The sequence below is a fragment of the Zalophus californianus genome, chromosome 5, assembly GCF_009762305.2.
Source record: "Zalophus californianus isolate mZalCal1 chromosome 5, mZalCal1.pri.v2, whole genome shotgun sequence".
Taxonomy (NCBI): domain Eukaryota; kingdom Metazoa; phylum Chordata; class Mammalia; order Carnivora; family Otariidae; genus Zalophus; species Zalophus californianus.
In genome coordinates this window covers 45,701,083-45,718,790 of record NC_045599.1, presented here as the reverse complement: position 1 = coordinate 45,718,790, position 17,708 = coordinate 45,701,083, and the positions used below count along the sequence as shown (strand labels likewise).

The window sequence follows — 17,708 nt, the reverse complement described above, 5'->3', positions numbered from 1 at the left end:
ACACACACACACACACACTTGCAGGCAGGGGAGGGGCAGAGGGAGAGGGAAAGAATCTTAAGCAGGGTCTGTGCCCAGTGCAGAGCTTGATGCAGAGCTCAGTCTCACGACCCTGAGATCACGACCCAACTCAAAATCAAGAGTCGGACACTCAATCAAGTAAGTCACCCCAGCTCCCCAAATAAAACCTATTTTTGAAAATCATAGAATACATATAGTTACGGGTATGGTTTGTAAAAAAAAAGGTGATGTGGCATTCTGTTCAGCACGTTTAACTCTACTTCAAACAATTGGCATATAAATATTTGGACAGTCCTTGCTTTCCATAGTATTATACATCTATAAAACTAATTGTGCCAGGCAAAATCTATGGCAAGTAATTTTAATAATCAGTGGATAGGGAACAATTACCATTGTTCTGTGATATTTAAAATTTCTTTGTCAAACAGTAAACTTTTACTGTCCATCCTAAATATACAAGAAATGAAAAAATAGGAAAGCAAATATTAATACACTGTAATATAAGACATTAGAAACAATGAGAGCTACAGTTACTTCTTTGTTTAAGGGGCACAGTCGTTGGGTGGCTCAGTCGTTGGGCGTCTGCCTTCCACTCAGGTCATGATCCCGGGGTCCTGGGATCGAGCCCCGCATCGGGCCCTCTGCTCAGCGGGAAGCCTGCTTCTCCCTCTTCCACTCCCCCTGCTTGTGTTCCCTCTCGTGCTGTGTCTCTCTCTGTCAAATAAATAAAATCTTAAAAAAAAAAAAAACTGAAATCAAGAGTAGTTTGAGTGGCACTGGTCTTCTCATTGTATAACTTCTAATGCAAGTTGAGTATCTCTTCTATATCTTGGCTAATTATCATTCTTTCTAAGTCCGAATCAGATTCCAACATTTTGTCCTTTGCATTTCAATGTCGTGAAATATGTCTCTGAGAGTTTTTTAATGTGAACGTTTTTGCCAGCGTCATTTCCTCCCAGACATCTTCAGCTTTCTCATCATGACCACTTTTCCTCATTTATTGGGATAAGTTCACTCACCTGCATTGATTTCCTCAGTCTTTCTCTAGAGATTCTCAAATGGCCACAAGTGTCAACATTTCCACAATCATCTATTTCTCCTGTAACTACATTTACATTCCATTGGAGTTTTATTTCCAGCATTATCACTTAGCATATTTTTGGTGCACGTCCATGTTGTTGGTCAATTCCCTCTTTTAATTCTCCATTTTTCTAAAATTTCGTATGCGTTTATCTCAGAAGTACAGAACTTTGCAGGCTCTGTGTGAATTGAATGACAAATGTACAGTAACCAATCACCTGCAGACTTTGAAAGAAGTCATGTAAATTGGTCAGGAATTATGATGTGCATGTTATTTTTGTAGTGATTTGTGGACTGAAAAGCTAGTAGCCAACTTTGTGCTTTGTGCTACTAGACACAATTAATATACCATGGTAACTGAATTTTGAACCATATTGTTGGGGAGTCTGGTATTTAAATCATGGTAACTTGCATTCTGTGCTTAGTTTGCAAACTGTGCAAAGTGAGGATTGCTTATATATTTAAGTTGAAATAAAGTGTTTAAGGTAGTGTTTCTTCTTAAAGATTGCCCTCATTAAGTGATGTGTTTGCTTAACTAAACAACTACCCAGTCCTATTTTATTTAAAGAAGATGTCTACTCTAATTTACCCCAGGTTCTTCTTTGTCAATGATTAAGGGCAAAAGCGTGAACACGGATATGCAAAGTTTACAGTTCTTACCCCACTTTTTTTTACAACTTTTTTGAGGTGTAATTGACATACAATAAAATGCACATTAAATTAGAGTAAACAGTTGGATGGATTTTGACATACATATATGCTTTGAAACCATCACCATCAAAATAACTAATATCCATAAGCCAAAAATTTCATCCTAACTCTTTGTAATGCTTCTTTTCTTTCTTTCCCTGCTTCATGCTGTTTTACTCCAGGAAACCACTCCTCTGCTTACTGTCAGCATAGATTACTTGTACATTCCGGAATTTTATATAAATAAAATCATGCTTTGTCTGGCTCTTTTCATTCAGCATAATTTATTTTGAAGTTTCTCCTTTTGATTCTTTTTTACTGCTGAGGAATGTTCTATTCCTATTCTATGTGGCTATATCACAATTTATCCATTCACTTGTTGGTGGACATTTAAATGTTTCCAGTTTTGGGCAATTACATATAAAGCTGCTGTGAATGTTCATGTACGAGTCTTTGTGTGAATATATGCTTTTATTTCTCTTGGCTGCATGCCTAACAGTGGAATGACTAGAGTCTGTTTCACTTTTTAGAAACTGGTAGTTTTCTAGAAGCTTAACATTCCCACCATTGGTGGATGAGAGTGATGGTTGCTCCACATTTTTGTTTCCCCTTTCCTGCTTTTTTGGGGGTTATTTGAACATTATTTAATATCCCATTTTAATTTATCTCTTGTGACATCTCGTTGTATGATTGTTTTTGGTGGTTGCTGTAGGAATGATAAAATACCCACTTTTCTTTCTCTGCTTAGAATCCATATTTTACTGCCTCATTTGACATATAGAAACTTCATCACTCTTTATCCTCCACCATATATGTTGTCTCTCATATTACATTTACATACATTGTAAACCCCATCAGATAATGTTAATACATTTTGTTTTCAGCTATCAAGCATACTTTAATTGTCAATTATATTTGCCTAGGTATTTATCATTTCTTTTGCTTTCTCTTCAATCCTGATATCCCAAGTTTTCTTATATCATTTCCCTTCTGTCTGAAGGACTTTATCTCTTCTTTTAGAGCATGAACCCAAATTTCTATGTACTTAACATGTACCAAAATTCCAGACTCCCAGAAGGAAAGCAGGTATTCATCACAAAGCACCTTGTTGGCTCCACATAGTTTAGGCCCAGGGAACCGTTCTTATCCAGGAGTGATTAGAACCCTCCTGCAATCCTCCTGGGTATTTACCCCAAAGATACAAATGTAGGGATCCGAAGGAGTATGTGCACCCCGATGTTTATAGCAGCAATGTCCACAATAGCCAAACTGTGGAAAGAGCCAAGATGTCCATCAAGAGATGAATGGATAAAGAAGATGTGCTGTATATATATACAATGGAATATTATGTAGCCATCAAAAGGAATGAGATCTTGCCATTTGCAATGACATGGATGGAACTGGAGGGTGTTATGCTGAGCGAAATAAGTCAATCAGAGAAAGACATGTATCATATGACCTCACTGATATGAGGAATTCTTAATCTCAGGAAACAAACTGAGGGTTGCTGGAGTGGTGGGGGGTGGGAGGGATGGGGTGGCTGGGTGATAGACATTGGGGGAGAGTATGTGCTATGGTGAGCTCTGTGAATTGTGCAAGACTGTTGAATCATAGATCTGTACCTCTGAAACAAATAATGCAATATATGTTAAGAAAAAAAAAAGATAGCAGGAGGGGAACAATGAAGGGGGCGGAAATCGGAGGGGGAGACGAACCATGAGAGACGATGGACTCTGAAAAACAAACAGGGTTCTAGAGGGGAGGGGGGTGGGAGGATGGGTTAGCCTGGTGATGGGTATTAAAGAGGGCACATTCTGCGTGGAGCACTGGGTGTTATGCACAAACAATGAATCATGGAACACTACATCAAAAACTAATGATGTAATGTATGGTGATTAACATAACAATAAAAATAAAATAAAATAAACCCTCCTGCAATCACAGAAGCAGACAAAGGCCAGTCTTGCAAGTAGGCTTTCTAAAGGACAGCAGTCTCTGGCATGCTATGTTAACTCTCTTTTGCACACCTTGCCTCCTTCCACAAACACCCTCCCCTGTTTACCCTCTTACTTTCCTTCATTTAACCCCTTTTAGTTCCCTAAAAATTCAGTCCTAAAGTCTTTAGGTTGGGCAGAAGTAGGCTTCCATACACAGGCTGGGATTAGATTGGTTTAGAGTGATATTGGAGACCCTGAGCAGGTTGAGGAGGTAGTCTGATTGTGGGGACTGACAAGCCCAGGTGATTAGGAGTATTAGGGGAGGCAGAAATCAAACCCCAAGCCTGGTGAGCAATTTTCTTGTTGGGGATGGAGATGGTATTGGTGATGGGAGATTGGTTATGTTCAGTGGCATTGATCAAATAAACATATTAATGATAGTGGGAGCTACATTTCTCACTGTTCAGAGAAAGGAACTCAAGGAAGGGGTGATTACCTTTGTCCATGTTTGTATATTTTACTGGTTACAAGAAGCACGGATTACTGTTATTATTTGAAAAATCATCAGATAGGGGCGCTTGGGTGCCTCAGTCAGTTAAGTGTCTGACTCTTGATTTTGGCTCAGGTCAGGATCTCAGGGTTGTGAGATCCAGCCCTGCGTTGGGGCTTAAGATTCTGTCTCTCCTCCCTCTGCCCGTCCCCCCCCCCCCCCCGCATGCTCTCTCTCTCTCTCAAAAAAAAATGAAGTAAAATAAAATAAAACTGAAAAATAGAAAAATATTTTAAGAAGAAATGGGAATTCACTGGAAAATGTGAACAATTATTTTCTGGTGAAATATTGGAGCTCAGAGATGGAAGAACAGCATAATGGTCTGGAGAGAAAGTGTCAGAGTTCAGATCCAAGTTCAAGCAATTATTAGATGTATGACCTAGGGCAAATTACTTATGTTTTAGTTTTATAATCAGGAAGAGCAGTTACTAATATAACCTACCATCTAGGAAATCCATCACTTCAGATTACCACTTATTACACTTTTTATTACCACTAATCACAGTGTCAGCAAATGGTAGGCTCTTAATGTTGGCTGTTACTGTTATTGATCAAGGTCAGAAAAGTAGTAAATGTTAGACTGGATATTTGAACCTAAGGCTAGACTGTTCCAGAAGACAAAAACCTGTGTATATCTTTAAATCAAACATTTGATATGCTAAAATGATTACTAAAATGTTTATTATTATTAATACTGCTACTGTGAGGGGCGCCTGGGTGGCTCAGTTGGTTAAGCGACTGCCTTCGGTTCAGGTCATGATCCTGGAGTCCCGGGATCGAGTCCCGCATCGGGCTCCCTGCTTGGCGGGGAGTCTGCTTCTCCCTCTGATCCTCTTCCCTCTCGTGCTCTCTATCTCTCATTCTCTCTCTCTCAAATAAATAAATAAAATCTTAAAAAAAAAATACTGCTACTGTGAGGACATAAAAGTATCAGTTTGTATTTTTTCTAGCACTGTGCATTGTTCTTTAAAAAATAAAACTGACAAATAGGCTAAAAATTTTCATATAGATAGCATCATGTTGGTCAGTAATGAATTTAGAAATCATTCTAGTTAAATTAATGTAAATGTTCTCTAACATCCAACAGACCAAGACAAATTCTAATAGTTAACATTCACTGAGCACTTACTAGTCATTGTAATGAGCACTTTACATAATGATGGTTTACAGTTATGCAATATCAGAAATTTCATTCATCTTAATTTGTAAGAGTACTTGTTATTCATCTTTTTATAGATATTTAATTGGCTCTTAAAAAGTGTGCTTAATTGTTGAACATAGTCATTTTGTTTCTACCTAAAGCATAAGAAACACTTCAGGAAATTTTTTTAAATACTGTAATTCAAGCTTTTGTCCACTAGGTGTCCTCAGTTGAGTTTAAGATACCAGAATTTAACTTTTTGTTCATTAAAATTTATTTCAGTCTCTAAATACCTTAATAAAAACTTAATGAAGTATCCCTTTAAATGAAGTTTACAATAATGCTTTGGAGAAATTCTTTATATATAATTGTTAGTACTGTTGGCGTTTTTAAAATTCGTATAAGGTTTTTAAAAATCTATAAATACTTTTGAATGTGTGGTAGAAGATTTAAGCATTACTTGCAATTTTTGTACTACATGTAATTTTGGTGAAATAAGGATGTTTTTAATGTCTTAATTACTTTATCATTGTTTAGTTTTATCTTTCTTTTCCCCCCTTTCCATTTTTATTTTTTTCAAGGGTTTTGGGACTGGAGTTAAACAAAGACAGAGATGTTGAAAGGATCCATGGCAGTGGAATTAACACCCTTGACATTGAACCTATTGAAGCAAGATAGTAAGTTTATTACACTTAAACAGTCATTTTGTTGTTGTTCAAAGTGAGATGCAGTAAAATCTTGCTTTCAGGTTACTTATGTAAAGGTTCATAAAAAGTAGTAAAATTTCTAAATTGTAGCAGTTTAAGTCTGACATTACTAATTTAAATAAATACAAAACATCACACCCTTAAAATGTTTCCAGGTAAATATTTCCAAACTACTTTATATAAATATATTCATTGTAACAGACATTGAACTTCTTTGGATACAGAGGGCTTTTAAGTGCTGGGGTGTGTGCTTTAGGTACCATTTTAAAACAGAGTTGCTACTCTGAAGGAGTCTAATGGGAAAACAAATAGAATATAAAAAGTGAAACTATATGTTGGAAAATTAAGCTTGAAGAAATCCAGACCTTTATTTGAGCTCCTTCTGGGCTTTATCACTTAGCAGCTAAGTGACCTTGAGCAATTGACCTAACCTTTTTAATTCTCAGTTGCCTTAGCTATATACAATGCTAACAATAACAGCTACCTAACAAGTTTGTTGTAATTTAATTGAGATTATATGTGTAACATGATTAGCATAGGACCTGGCATATCATTAATGGTTGCCTCCACTCCTCTTAATCAAAAATATTATCACCTATACTTTTACTCCTTTCAGTCCTTTCTCCATACAACAGCTGGAGTGCTTTGAAAAATGCAAATATTGGGGCTCCTGGGTGGCTCAGTCGTTAAGCGTCTGCCTTCAGCTCAGGTCATGATCCCAGGGCCCCACATCTGGCTCCCTGCTCAGCGGGAAGCCTGCTTCTCCCTCTCCCACTCCCCCTGCTTGTGTTCCTTCTCTCACTTTGTCTCTCTCTGTCAAATAAATAAAATCTTTAAAAAAAAGAAAAAAAAATGCAACTATGAACATGCCATCCCCCCACTTAAAACATCTGGATCCCATTATTACTTTTACAAGAAAGTTCAAAAAGCTTCATGTGGTCTGTAATTAGAACAAGTATAACAGTGACTGAAGTTTGTTGTATCATGTGTTTAGCATTGTCCCACAGTTTTTATATTATAATGAAGTGTTATTATTATTTACATTAAAATGAACCAAACAGGTTTGAAGAATTCTGGTTTTAATTTTCAGCCACTGTCATAGTCCCACCTAGTAGTATATGGGAAACATGTACAGTGAACATATTCTCACTTTAGCACATGGTTAAATCTAAAAGATGATCAGCGATAATTCTTTTCTTTGTTCTGAAGTTTTACAGATGCAAACATAACACCTCCCATTCAAGATCAGCTGAGGGCCATTTGCTTATAAAATAATGACACAAACAGAAAGGGATAACTGATTTCTTTGGTCATGGGTGCTGGTGGAAAAGATATTCAGTACTGCTTCTCCAGCCAGCCATTTGGAATAGAGATCATTTGTCTAACTTGTGAAGTACATGAAGCCAGTAGGTTACTGGTTGTCAGAGTTAATGAGAAAGATGAGAAATCTGATTTCTCAGATTATATGTGCATAAAATATGTGTGAGAAATACAGGCTGAGGAGTCTTTTTGCAGAGCATATTGAGAAAAGTCAAGATTCTCACTACACTTCACTATAGTGAAATCTGTAACTATTTCATTTGTTTGCCAAGACTTGTATTTTGCATTAAATCCTTTTGGCAGCAAAGAGAGTAATAAAAAGCAAAATATATGTTTAATGGAAAATTAAATCTTGATGTTTTTCCTAAGAAAATCAGTGCACATATAATTTGCTCAAAATACTTTTTAATATTTACGAACCACCATGAGAGTTGTAGTGATATCACTGAAAACCAGAAACCAGAATATACACATCTGGTAAAGAAGCATTTATTTCCAAAGTTAGGAGTTATTTTAAGAAGTCCCCCTGAAAATAATGTTTTAACAAGTGCAATTGCATAAGGTACATTTGCATATCATTCTTTGAAGCTTGAATTTTCTTTGATATCTTCTAAATTCTTCTAAGTTATTGTTGTTCATCTTTAGTACCAGGTTTTCTTGTCCATATAAAAACACGAAGTTATATCTCTTACTGTAATTACTCTATGAGCAGAATAATAACCTCACAGTTAAATAATGTCGTTGTCCACAGATCCTTCAAATATAGAATCATTTAATTCCAATAGTGGTTCAGTTGTTTCAACCAATTAATAGAATCCAAGGAAAGCTTTTGGAAATCATTCTAGCAAAGATGAATCATGTGACATTACTATAAATACAATTTAAATTCAGTTAAGCTGTTCACCTTTGAATATAATTTTTTGTTTTTGCATTGAGCATCCATGTGCCATGGTGAAAAAAAAGTATTTCACAAAATTCAAATAGGAAGCAAAAATATTTTCAGAACTGGTTTTGGTATACATGTAACTCATAGTTGTGTCCAAATAAGCTGCAAAATTCTATCAATGAAAATAAAAATTGTAGTTGTTAAAATTTATAAATATTTTCCTATATAAATACTTAGTTAAACGAAAGTTTTGTGGTGAACACTTTAGCATGGTATTACTTGCTGTCCTTTTTTACTACCTACCAATCAGATTTTTAGAACTGTTTCAGCAAAGAACTTTGAAGAATTACTTTTAAATAAACCTTATTGTTCTACAAATTGGTATTCAATTTTTCTTAAAACAAGTCTATAAATCAGTGCTACTTGCACATGCCGCTGGTTCACGAACCCTTTGTAACTGGTTAACAAGATAAGGAGCTTGTACCAGAATGTAAGTTTATTACATCACTAAGCACACAATTTATTTTTCATAACAAGACTTTCTTAGTGAAGATAGAATTGTGTTCATGTGTGGCACAGTCTCCTTATCTTGCACTTTAACAAGGAAACTAAAGAGGGTAATATAAAAAAATTAATGTATAACACTCAGAACGAGTATAGGTGATCAAATATTCCCACAACCCACAAAATATGGATGAGTGGGAACAAATCATCCATATTTACAAGATCTGTGTGGTATCAGCATCTATATCAGAAGAGACAGTGAAAAACCAGTGGAGCACCTAGTAGACCTGATAACTCCAAAATAACCAACCTTACTTGGAAGTTCAGCAAGCTAATTTGACTACAGGGGGTGACACGGAAAGGATGACCTCCTCCCAAAGATTAGGGGCTTCACAGTAAGACTGGAAGGGGCTGGAGGAGTCTGGGCCCACTGATCTCTCCAGCTCATCAACGTAAGATCTCCTAAAGGGCAAAACCCTATAGTGAGGAGAAACTGCTCGGAATAGAATCCAAACTGAGCAGTATAGGGACAATAGAAACAAAGGGAAAAGATGGCCCAGATAAAAATTGAGGAGGTGAACAGAACCAAGAAATCTCTGAAAGTGAGGTGCCATGTATTGAACATCTTATAAAAAAGGAAGAGGAAGATATTCTATAGATACAACATTTAAATATTCTAAACCAAGATTCCTTTCTAAAAGTTTAAGAAAATTAATTTCATACAAATATGAGCAAAATAATAGGATTAAAATCAAAGTCCATTCAAAATTAGTCTAAGAACAAAGAAACTAAGCAATGCCCCTTTAGTGTAGCTGTGCCAGAAAGATATTCCTGTGAAATAGTTGAGAACTCTAACCTAATATTTTAAAACTAGCTAAAAGTCATTTTAAAAAGATACAAGAACTGAAAGAATCACCTAAGTTGGAATTAAGAAAACTCAGCAATGAGATGAAGAAACTCAAGAAAAAATTAGAAATAAAAGGCAAATGTTTCAGAAATGAAGACTAAAGCATAAGGAACACAAGCAAATGAATACAAGAGGTAATAGCTTGGAAATAGAAGGTAGAAGGAGGGTATTTTTAAAAATCAAGAAGAAACGGAGAAAGATAAAGAATTCAAGAGATGGGGACATATGTGGGAGATAGACAAAGAAGATCCAGCATGCATTTAATAGGAGTTCCCAGAGAAGAAACCCAAAGGAAGAGAACAGAGTCAATATTAAAGGTATAATCCAAGAAAAATTTCCTAAAATAAATAAGATCTAAAACTAGATATAAGGGAAAGAAAATCCTGTTTTAACTAAACTGATTTGGGGCTTTATTCCCAAAGAAATGAAGTTTCTTATCTCAGATGTTCAGAGAAATAAAACATGACTCAAGGGTTATATATCCAGCCAGACTGATTTTCAAGTACAAAAGAACAGACAAATTGTCAAGAACATACAAGAATTCAGGGCCTGTTGCTCTCATTAGCCCTTTCTTAGGAATTTCCAAAGAGTAAAATCAGAGAACCAGAATGAGTAGAGCGACAGCAACATTAGGTTTGATTATGAACAATAAGATTAACAAATAGCAATTCTTCATTTAGATACATAAATTCATATATCTGTCTGTCTTTCCTGCTAGATTGTAGACTCTGGAAAGACAGAAACTATGCCTGTCTTGTGGACAGTTATATTAGCAGAGTGCCTAACGTATTTCAAGTGCACAAAGTTGAATAAAGTGAGTAAATGTGTTTTTAATACTAAATCTAATATTTATTAGTCATTTTTTTATGAGGCAGTATAAAACTCACTTGCATATAACTTTTATCTTTACGTCATCTTTATGACTTAGATGAAAATGTTCTCTTTTTCAGAAATGTTTGAAGGCTTAGACAGGTGAAGTAACTTGCCCAGAGTCAGATAGCTAGCATCAGTAACAGCTGGTCTCACTGATTCCATTTTCATTTATCACAATTTTAATTAGGACATTAAGAATGACTTCATAATATTTTACTTTCTTAATTAAGATAGCTCTTGCCATCTTGTTTCTGTCCTTTTTGGAATTACAAAGGTGAACTTTAAATGGTCACAGATTGAAACTTTCTATATTCTACAAATACTAGGTTGAGGAATTTTACTTTATTAAAAATCTTTATTAATGAAGATTCACTCTGTATTTGTGGGCATAATACACTTGGGTGTTTGTGGATCAGTAATTCTCAGAAATATATAATAAATGAAGTACATAAAATGACAAATTAATGTGAACTTTTTTATTATTAGCATGTTATCAGGTGGTTCAGATGGTGTGATTGTACTTTATGATCTTGAGAACTCCAGCAGACAACCTTATTACACATGTAAAGCAGTGTGTTCCGTTGGCAGGTGTGTATTAAAAATGTAATTCATGAATTTATAAACATTTTAATACTTTTTACTTCAAAGGCAAAACATGAAAATAGCAGTCATATGATTGTCTCAGGCAGATTGTTCAAATGTCACATTTCACATGGATATCCTTTGACATTTTCTTGAAAATAAAAAGTTTTGATTATGTCCTTTTTGTTGTATATCTACTTACCACACCACAGTAACTAATCATAGTTTTTAGTACCATTTAGCATATAATTTACTTATAAGTCTTTCAGCTAATTATAAACAAAAATTATATTTTTCAACTTATATTAATAGAAGAAAAAGATTAATGGCTAGAAGCAGTAAATATACTGGCAGTCCTTCACCATACACACACATATACGCACCTACACACAACCATCTTGTCTCTCTACTTACTCAAAGCTGCCTAACTTAACATATCTCTCTTTGTCTTAAGTCTCCTGACTATTCTTTACTGCCTCTCCAGTCTTGTGAGAATTATTCTTAAGTGTCTAGAAAGATGTTTTGTGACTGTTGTAATTTGTTCATAATGACTACTTAATTCTTCCTTGTCGCCTGTATCTGATCCAATATTGAGCATAGCTTTGAGTGAACAGGAAGAAAGGGTGATAGGAAAATGCTTTCAAGAGGAAAAATTTCATGAACATTAGTGTCAACAATCACTCTGTATTAAAGCTGTTCCCAAAGCACTAGAATAGGTACATAAGTCCATGGAGTATTTGGGAGGAGATTTGCGATTGTTTCTTGGCTCTGGTGCTTCACTTTGGAAATAAAGATTTGGGACACTCTTTCTCTGAACCTCAGATTATTTTGTTTTAGAGATAATTATACCTGTCCTGTCATTCTTGTAAGGTTTTTGTGAGTCTTAAATGAAATATTGTCTTTTAAAAAGCATGTTAAAAACTGTAAGGCCACTCTGTAAAGCAATATAATTATAGGGACACTTAGTACACAAAGATAACACTTCAAATAGTCTGAAACTTGGTTTCTAAGAGGCTTACACCATTTTATACTCTCACTCCACTTGTACCAAAAAAAAAACCCCCTAAATTCTAAAGTGTAAGATAGTCATATTAATTCATTTAGTTCATTTTCCTCTTTTATCTTAGCTAGCATTTTAACATTGTTTAATTTGTTACATATCAAAATAGTATTTTCATATATACTACATGTTGTCTAATGTTATTCCTGAGGAACTGTGATTTACTTTTCTGGTAGTTAAAGTCAAGTAAATGCTTAGTGTATCAATCTTTTGCTTTAACATGACATTCTTCTTGGATTCCCTCTCTTTCTTTAAAAGCATAACTTTGAATGTAAATGGGCATACAGTGAGCATGTTTGCAAAATGAGTTAAAGTAGCATTTTTTATATCTGAAGACTTTATAATCTAACTTTACAAAATAATTTCACTAAAAATTTTTATTAAGTTAATATGGCTTAGAGTGTTTGCTGATACTTATTTTTGCTTTACTTAATGCATATGTTCTTAGGCACCAAAAAATTCCCTTTCTGTACCAAAATCCTCATTAAATGTGAATGAGAATAACAGGTCATACCTGTTAAGATAATAATATAATATTTTGTCCTATTCTTAAATTTAAATTTAAAATATAAATGAGATTTTATTTTTAATCACTACATTAAAGATTTGTTTTACTATAACTGGAAAATCTTGGTATACCTGAAGGTTCGTAGGAGCAAATAGAAATCAGTTCTCCTTATTTTAAGCAGAAATTTATTGGAAAGATAGTTAGTATCTCATATAAATGGCGGGAAGGTAAGGGAATAAAATGTGGAAAGGAGTGGAAGGTAAGAGAAACTAAGGCAAAGACAACAGTTGGAGTCCACCACAGGAACTATTTAGTCTGGGTTCTGCTACATGTCACCAACACAGACTCTCAACTTCGTGACTATGAATAATTTTTAAATATCCCTGAGTTTTGCATTACTAGCTGGAGTTTAAGAGTCCCAGGCAGGTTTGGGGAACCTTAAACCATATGTCCATGCCCTTACTGCCAAGGGAGAGGGAAAGACAATGGCTGGAGTCCCTAGCTTTCTGTAACAAGAAGCAATAAAATAAGGGAGATGTACCCCAAATAGGAGGAGTTTGGATCCAACTTAAAAAAAAAAGTTCCAAGTATCTACTCTACAACCAAAAAGGCAAGTATCCACTACACAACCAAGATGTAATCATCCCTTTCCCCAAAGGTGATAGATCCTCTGTTTAATTACCATATCCAGCTCCAGTTCAAGATAATGTCCATTTTTTCATTAGTTTTACATGATCTTTTATCAAATTATTCAACCTGTGGACTCAGTTTGTTGTTAACTCATATAAAATAATGGAGGCAAGAGAGAGGAAAGAAAAGGGAAATCAGTTAAAATATATAAATTATACATGACATAGAAAGGAATTATGGGTAGACACTATAGTCCTTTTTTGCAGCTCTGTCAATGCCAGAACTAACACTTTAAGGCTTTACTTCATGTTCTCATTCATTCAAGTGCTTAAGGTACTTCATCCTGTATTGATCCAAACCTTCACCTTAAGGAATCAGAACTCATGATGGTCCTATCTGTGTAGGATTGCAATAATCTTCTGTTAACTTTTGTTTGTTTATTTTGTTATGGAAAATTTCCAGCATATACAAAAGAGGAGAGTAGTATAGTGAACTATGTACCCATCACACAGCTTCAGCAACTATCAGTCATACCAATCTTGTTTCATCTCTAACCCCACCCACCCACTGAGGATTATCCCAGGAGCATTTTATTTCATTCATTATTGTTTATATCTCTAAAAATAGAGACTTTATTATCTCACACAATAATTCCTCATATTAAATATCCACTTGGTGTTCAAATTTCCATCATTGTCTTATAAGGGTTAGTTAACAGCCAGTTTTTGTGAATTAAAATTTAGTAAAGTGACACATATACTGTACTTATCACCGGTTCAGAGCATATACCGCTTCCTTTAGGACAGCATGTCACCCTTACAAGGTAGTGTATTATAGCTGATATCATAACTTGAGTCTTCAACAGATCATGCTTCTACAGGTGATGGGTTACATAAGAGTGGTGCCTTGAACACCTACCAATTAATTGCATTCTTTTGTCATTGAGTAAGTTCCTTGATCAGAAGCAATATTGCATGGGATACCATGGAACTATGTGAGGCATTCAACAATTCTAAGAATGATAATACTGTTAAATGGTATTTGGGAAAAGCATATCCAAAACCAGAATGGGTATCTCTTCCAGTATGGAAAAATCACTGCCCCTCTCCATGAAGAGGTTCAGTGTAGCTGGCTACTTTCTCTAGGCTCAAATACAGAAATAGGAAGTCTCCCATTTAATAAGCCTTAGTAGGAAGCGGGCCTCCACATTACACTACAGAAGCCTGAAACTAGAGGTGCCTGGACATTGTCCTCTGGAGAGCTGGGATGCAGGCCTGTGATCTAGGTTTGGCCATTCATATTGTCCTACTTGAGACTGCTACTTGTTAATACAGTATCAGTATTGAAACTCACGTAAATCAAGTATTTCTAAATTTTGATCGTTGTTTTGTAGAAACCATCCTGATGTTCACAAATATAGTGTGGAGACTGTACAGTGGTATCCTCATGACACTGGCATGTTCACATCAAGTTCATTTGATAAAACTCTGAAAGTGTGGGATACAAATACATTACAAGTAAGTATGTTAAAACCTTTCCAAATAGCTCTAGAAGATGAAGGAGAATTGAACCCTAAATCATTTTATTTGCTAAGATGTTATGTATGTGGTGGTTGAGGAGAGCTAGACTGCTTGAGTCCACATCTTGGCTCTGCTGCTGACTAGCTCTGTGACATTAGGCAAGTGACTACACCTCTGTGTGTTTCAATTTCCTCACCTGTGAATGGGGATAGTGATTGTTATCTTATAGAATGGTTGTAAATATGTTGACATATGTAAAGTCCCTAGAACAGTGGTTAGCATATAGTAAGTGCTCAAAAAATATTAGTTATTATTATTATCTTAATTATTTCAAAATTATTGTCTATTGATCTAAGGAAGAAAATTGGATTTATCTTCTTTTGACCTAAAGCCTTAAAGGAAAAGAAAGTTACTAATATTATTACTTAGTAAAGGTAGACACTAAATAATAAAGGTAGATAATAAAAGCGGCGCCTGGGTGGCTCAGTCAGTTAAGCATCTGCCTTCGGCTCAGGTCATGATCCCAGGGTCCTGGGATCGAGCCCTGCATCGGGCTCCCTGCTCAGTGGGAAGCCTGCTTCTCCCTCTCCCTCTGCCTGCTCCTCCACCTGCTTGTGCTCTCTCTCTCTGTCTCTCTGTCAAATAAAATCTTTAGAAAAAAGATAATAAAAAATAATTTTTATGATATTTGGTTACATTTATATTTCTAGTGCTAATCCTTTCCCTGAGCTCTAGTCCCATATGTCTCTACCTGTCTACTGAACCTCTCTTACTTGAATATAGGGTAATCTCCTCAAATATAACATGTTCCAAATTGAACATGATCACTCCTTACATCCACTTAGTCCTCAAATCTTAGCAATTCTTTCTTTAAACTCTCCCATATTTTCTTCTCTTTCTCTCACCAACACTATACATCTAGACTACTTCTAAAAATTCATAAGTGGTATTCCTGCATTACTTTGTTCCCATATTTTCCATGGTAAGTTCTACCCCAGAATTAACCTTATTATAAAGTGGTTTCACTGTGTCTCTACCCAAAACCTCTAGGGACTTGCATTGTCTAAATTCATCCTGGTGGTCAAAGTTCCCCCAACCCCAACCCCTACTCTCTCAACCTTAGCTTCTAACTCTTTTCCACCTAAATTATTTGCTGTCTCTAAATTGATCTCCTTTTGTCTTCTGATCACATCTTAATTGTAATATAGTCCCTTCCTCCAGTTCCTTTCCCTATGCAACTTTTTTTGTCCCTTAATTGTCCAAATTTTGTACCCTTTAACCAACATCTCCACATTTTGTGTTTCCCTTCTCCCCCACCAATCCCTCATAACCACCACTTTATTCTGTTTCTATGAGTTTGACTTTTGTAGATTTCACATATAAGTGATGTACAATAATTATCACTCTCTGACTTATTTCACTTAGCATAATGCCCTTAAGGTCTATCTATGTTGTTGTAAATGGCAAGATACCCTTCTTTCTTGTGGCTGAATAATATTCCCTTGTACAAAAATACCAAATCTTTGTCTCTTCATACACTCATGGACACTTAGGTTGTTTCCATGACTTGGCTATAATAAATATAAAATAAATATAATAAATAATGATGCAGTGAATATGGAGGTGAAGATATCTCTTTAAGGTAGTGACCTTGTTTCCCTTGGATATATATCCAGAGGTGGAGTTGCTGGATCATAAGGTAGTTCTGTTTTTAATTTTTTGAGAAACCTCCATACTGGTTTCCACAGTGGCTGTACCAATTCACATTCCCACCAACAGTGCACAAGGGTTCTCTTTTCTCCATACCCTCACCAACACTTTTTAATCTCTTGTCTTTTTGATAATAGCCATTCTAACAAGTGAGAGGTGACAGCTCACTGTAGTTCTGATTTGCATTTCCCTGATGATTAGTGATGTTGAGTACTTTCTCATGTATCTGTTGGCCATTTGTGTGTCTTCTTTGGAAAAATGCCTATTCACTTCCTCTGCCCATTTTTAAATTGGATAGTTAATGGTTTTTTGGCTATTGAATTGTATGAGTTCTGTATATATTTTGGATATTAACCCCGTATCAGACACATGATTTGCAAATTTTTTCTCCCATTCAGCATGTTGTCTTTTTATCTTGTTGATGGTTTCCTTTGCTGTGCAGAAGTTTTTAGTTTGATGTATAGTTCCACTTGTTTATTTTCCCTTTCTTGCCTTTGTTTTAGGTGTCAAATCCAAAAAATCATCACTCAGAGACTGGTAACAGGGAGCTTACTGCTTTTGTTTTCTTCTAGGAGTTTTATGGTTTCCGGTCTTACATTCAAGTCTTTAATAGTTTTCAAGGACTTATTTGGAGCCCAACTCACGACCCTGAGATCAAGAGTTGGGCACTTGGGGTTCCTGGGTAGCTCAGTCAGTTGGGCGTCTGCCTTTGGCTCAGGTCATGATCTCGAGGTCCTGGGATCGAGCCCTGCATCGGACTCCCTGCTTAGTGGGGGGCCTACTTCTCCCTCTGCCTCTCCCCACTGTTCATGCTCTCTCTCTCTCTCTCAGATAAATAAATAAATCTTAAAAAAAAAAAAAGAGTTGGCCACTTAACCAACTTAGCCACCCAGGCACTCCTCAAGTCTTTAACCTATTTTGTAATTTATTTTTGTATATGGTGTAAGAAAGTGATCCAGTTTCCTTCTTTTGCCTGTTGCTGTCTGATTTTCCTAATACTATTTCATGAAGAGACTATCCTTTCCCCATTTATATTCTTGGCTCCTCATCTTATTGACCATAATATGCTTGGGTTTATTTCT

At 35.6% G+C, this 17,708-nt stretch overlaps 1 protein-coding gene across 4 annotated transcripts in view; it reads left to right on the top strand.

The window, feature by feature from the left end:
* The window catches only part of ERCC8 (ERCC excision repair 8, CSA ubiquitin ligase complex subunit), a 58,684-nt gene that overhangs the window by 3,648 nt on the left and 37,328 nt on the right, over positions 1-17,708 (top strand). For 3 of the 4 annotated variants that reach the window (XM_027606449.2, XM_035727760.1, XM_035727758.1), the window contains exons 2-4: positions 6,001-6,096; positions 11,103-11,204; positions 14,790-14,913. In XM_027606449.2, coding sequence (XP_027462250.1) covers positions 6,001-6,096; positions 11,103-11,204; positions 14,790-14,913 — 322 coding nt within the window. Of the gene's footprint in view, positions 1-6,000; positions 6,097-10,461; positions 10,558-11,102; positions 11,205-14,789; positions 14,914-17,708 lie in introns of all 4 variants that reach the window. The other variant, XM_035727759.1, reaches the window with a different exon arrangement.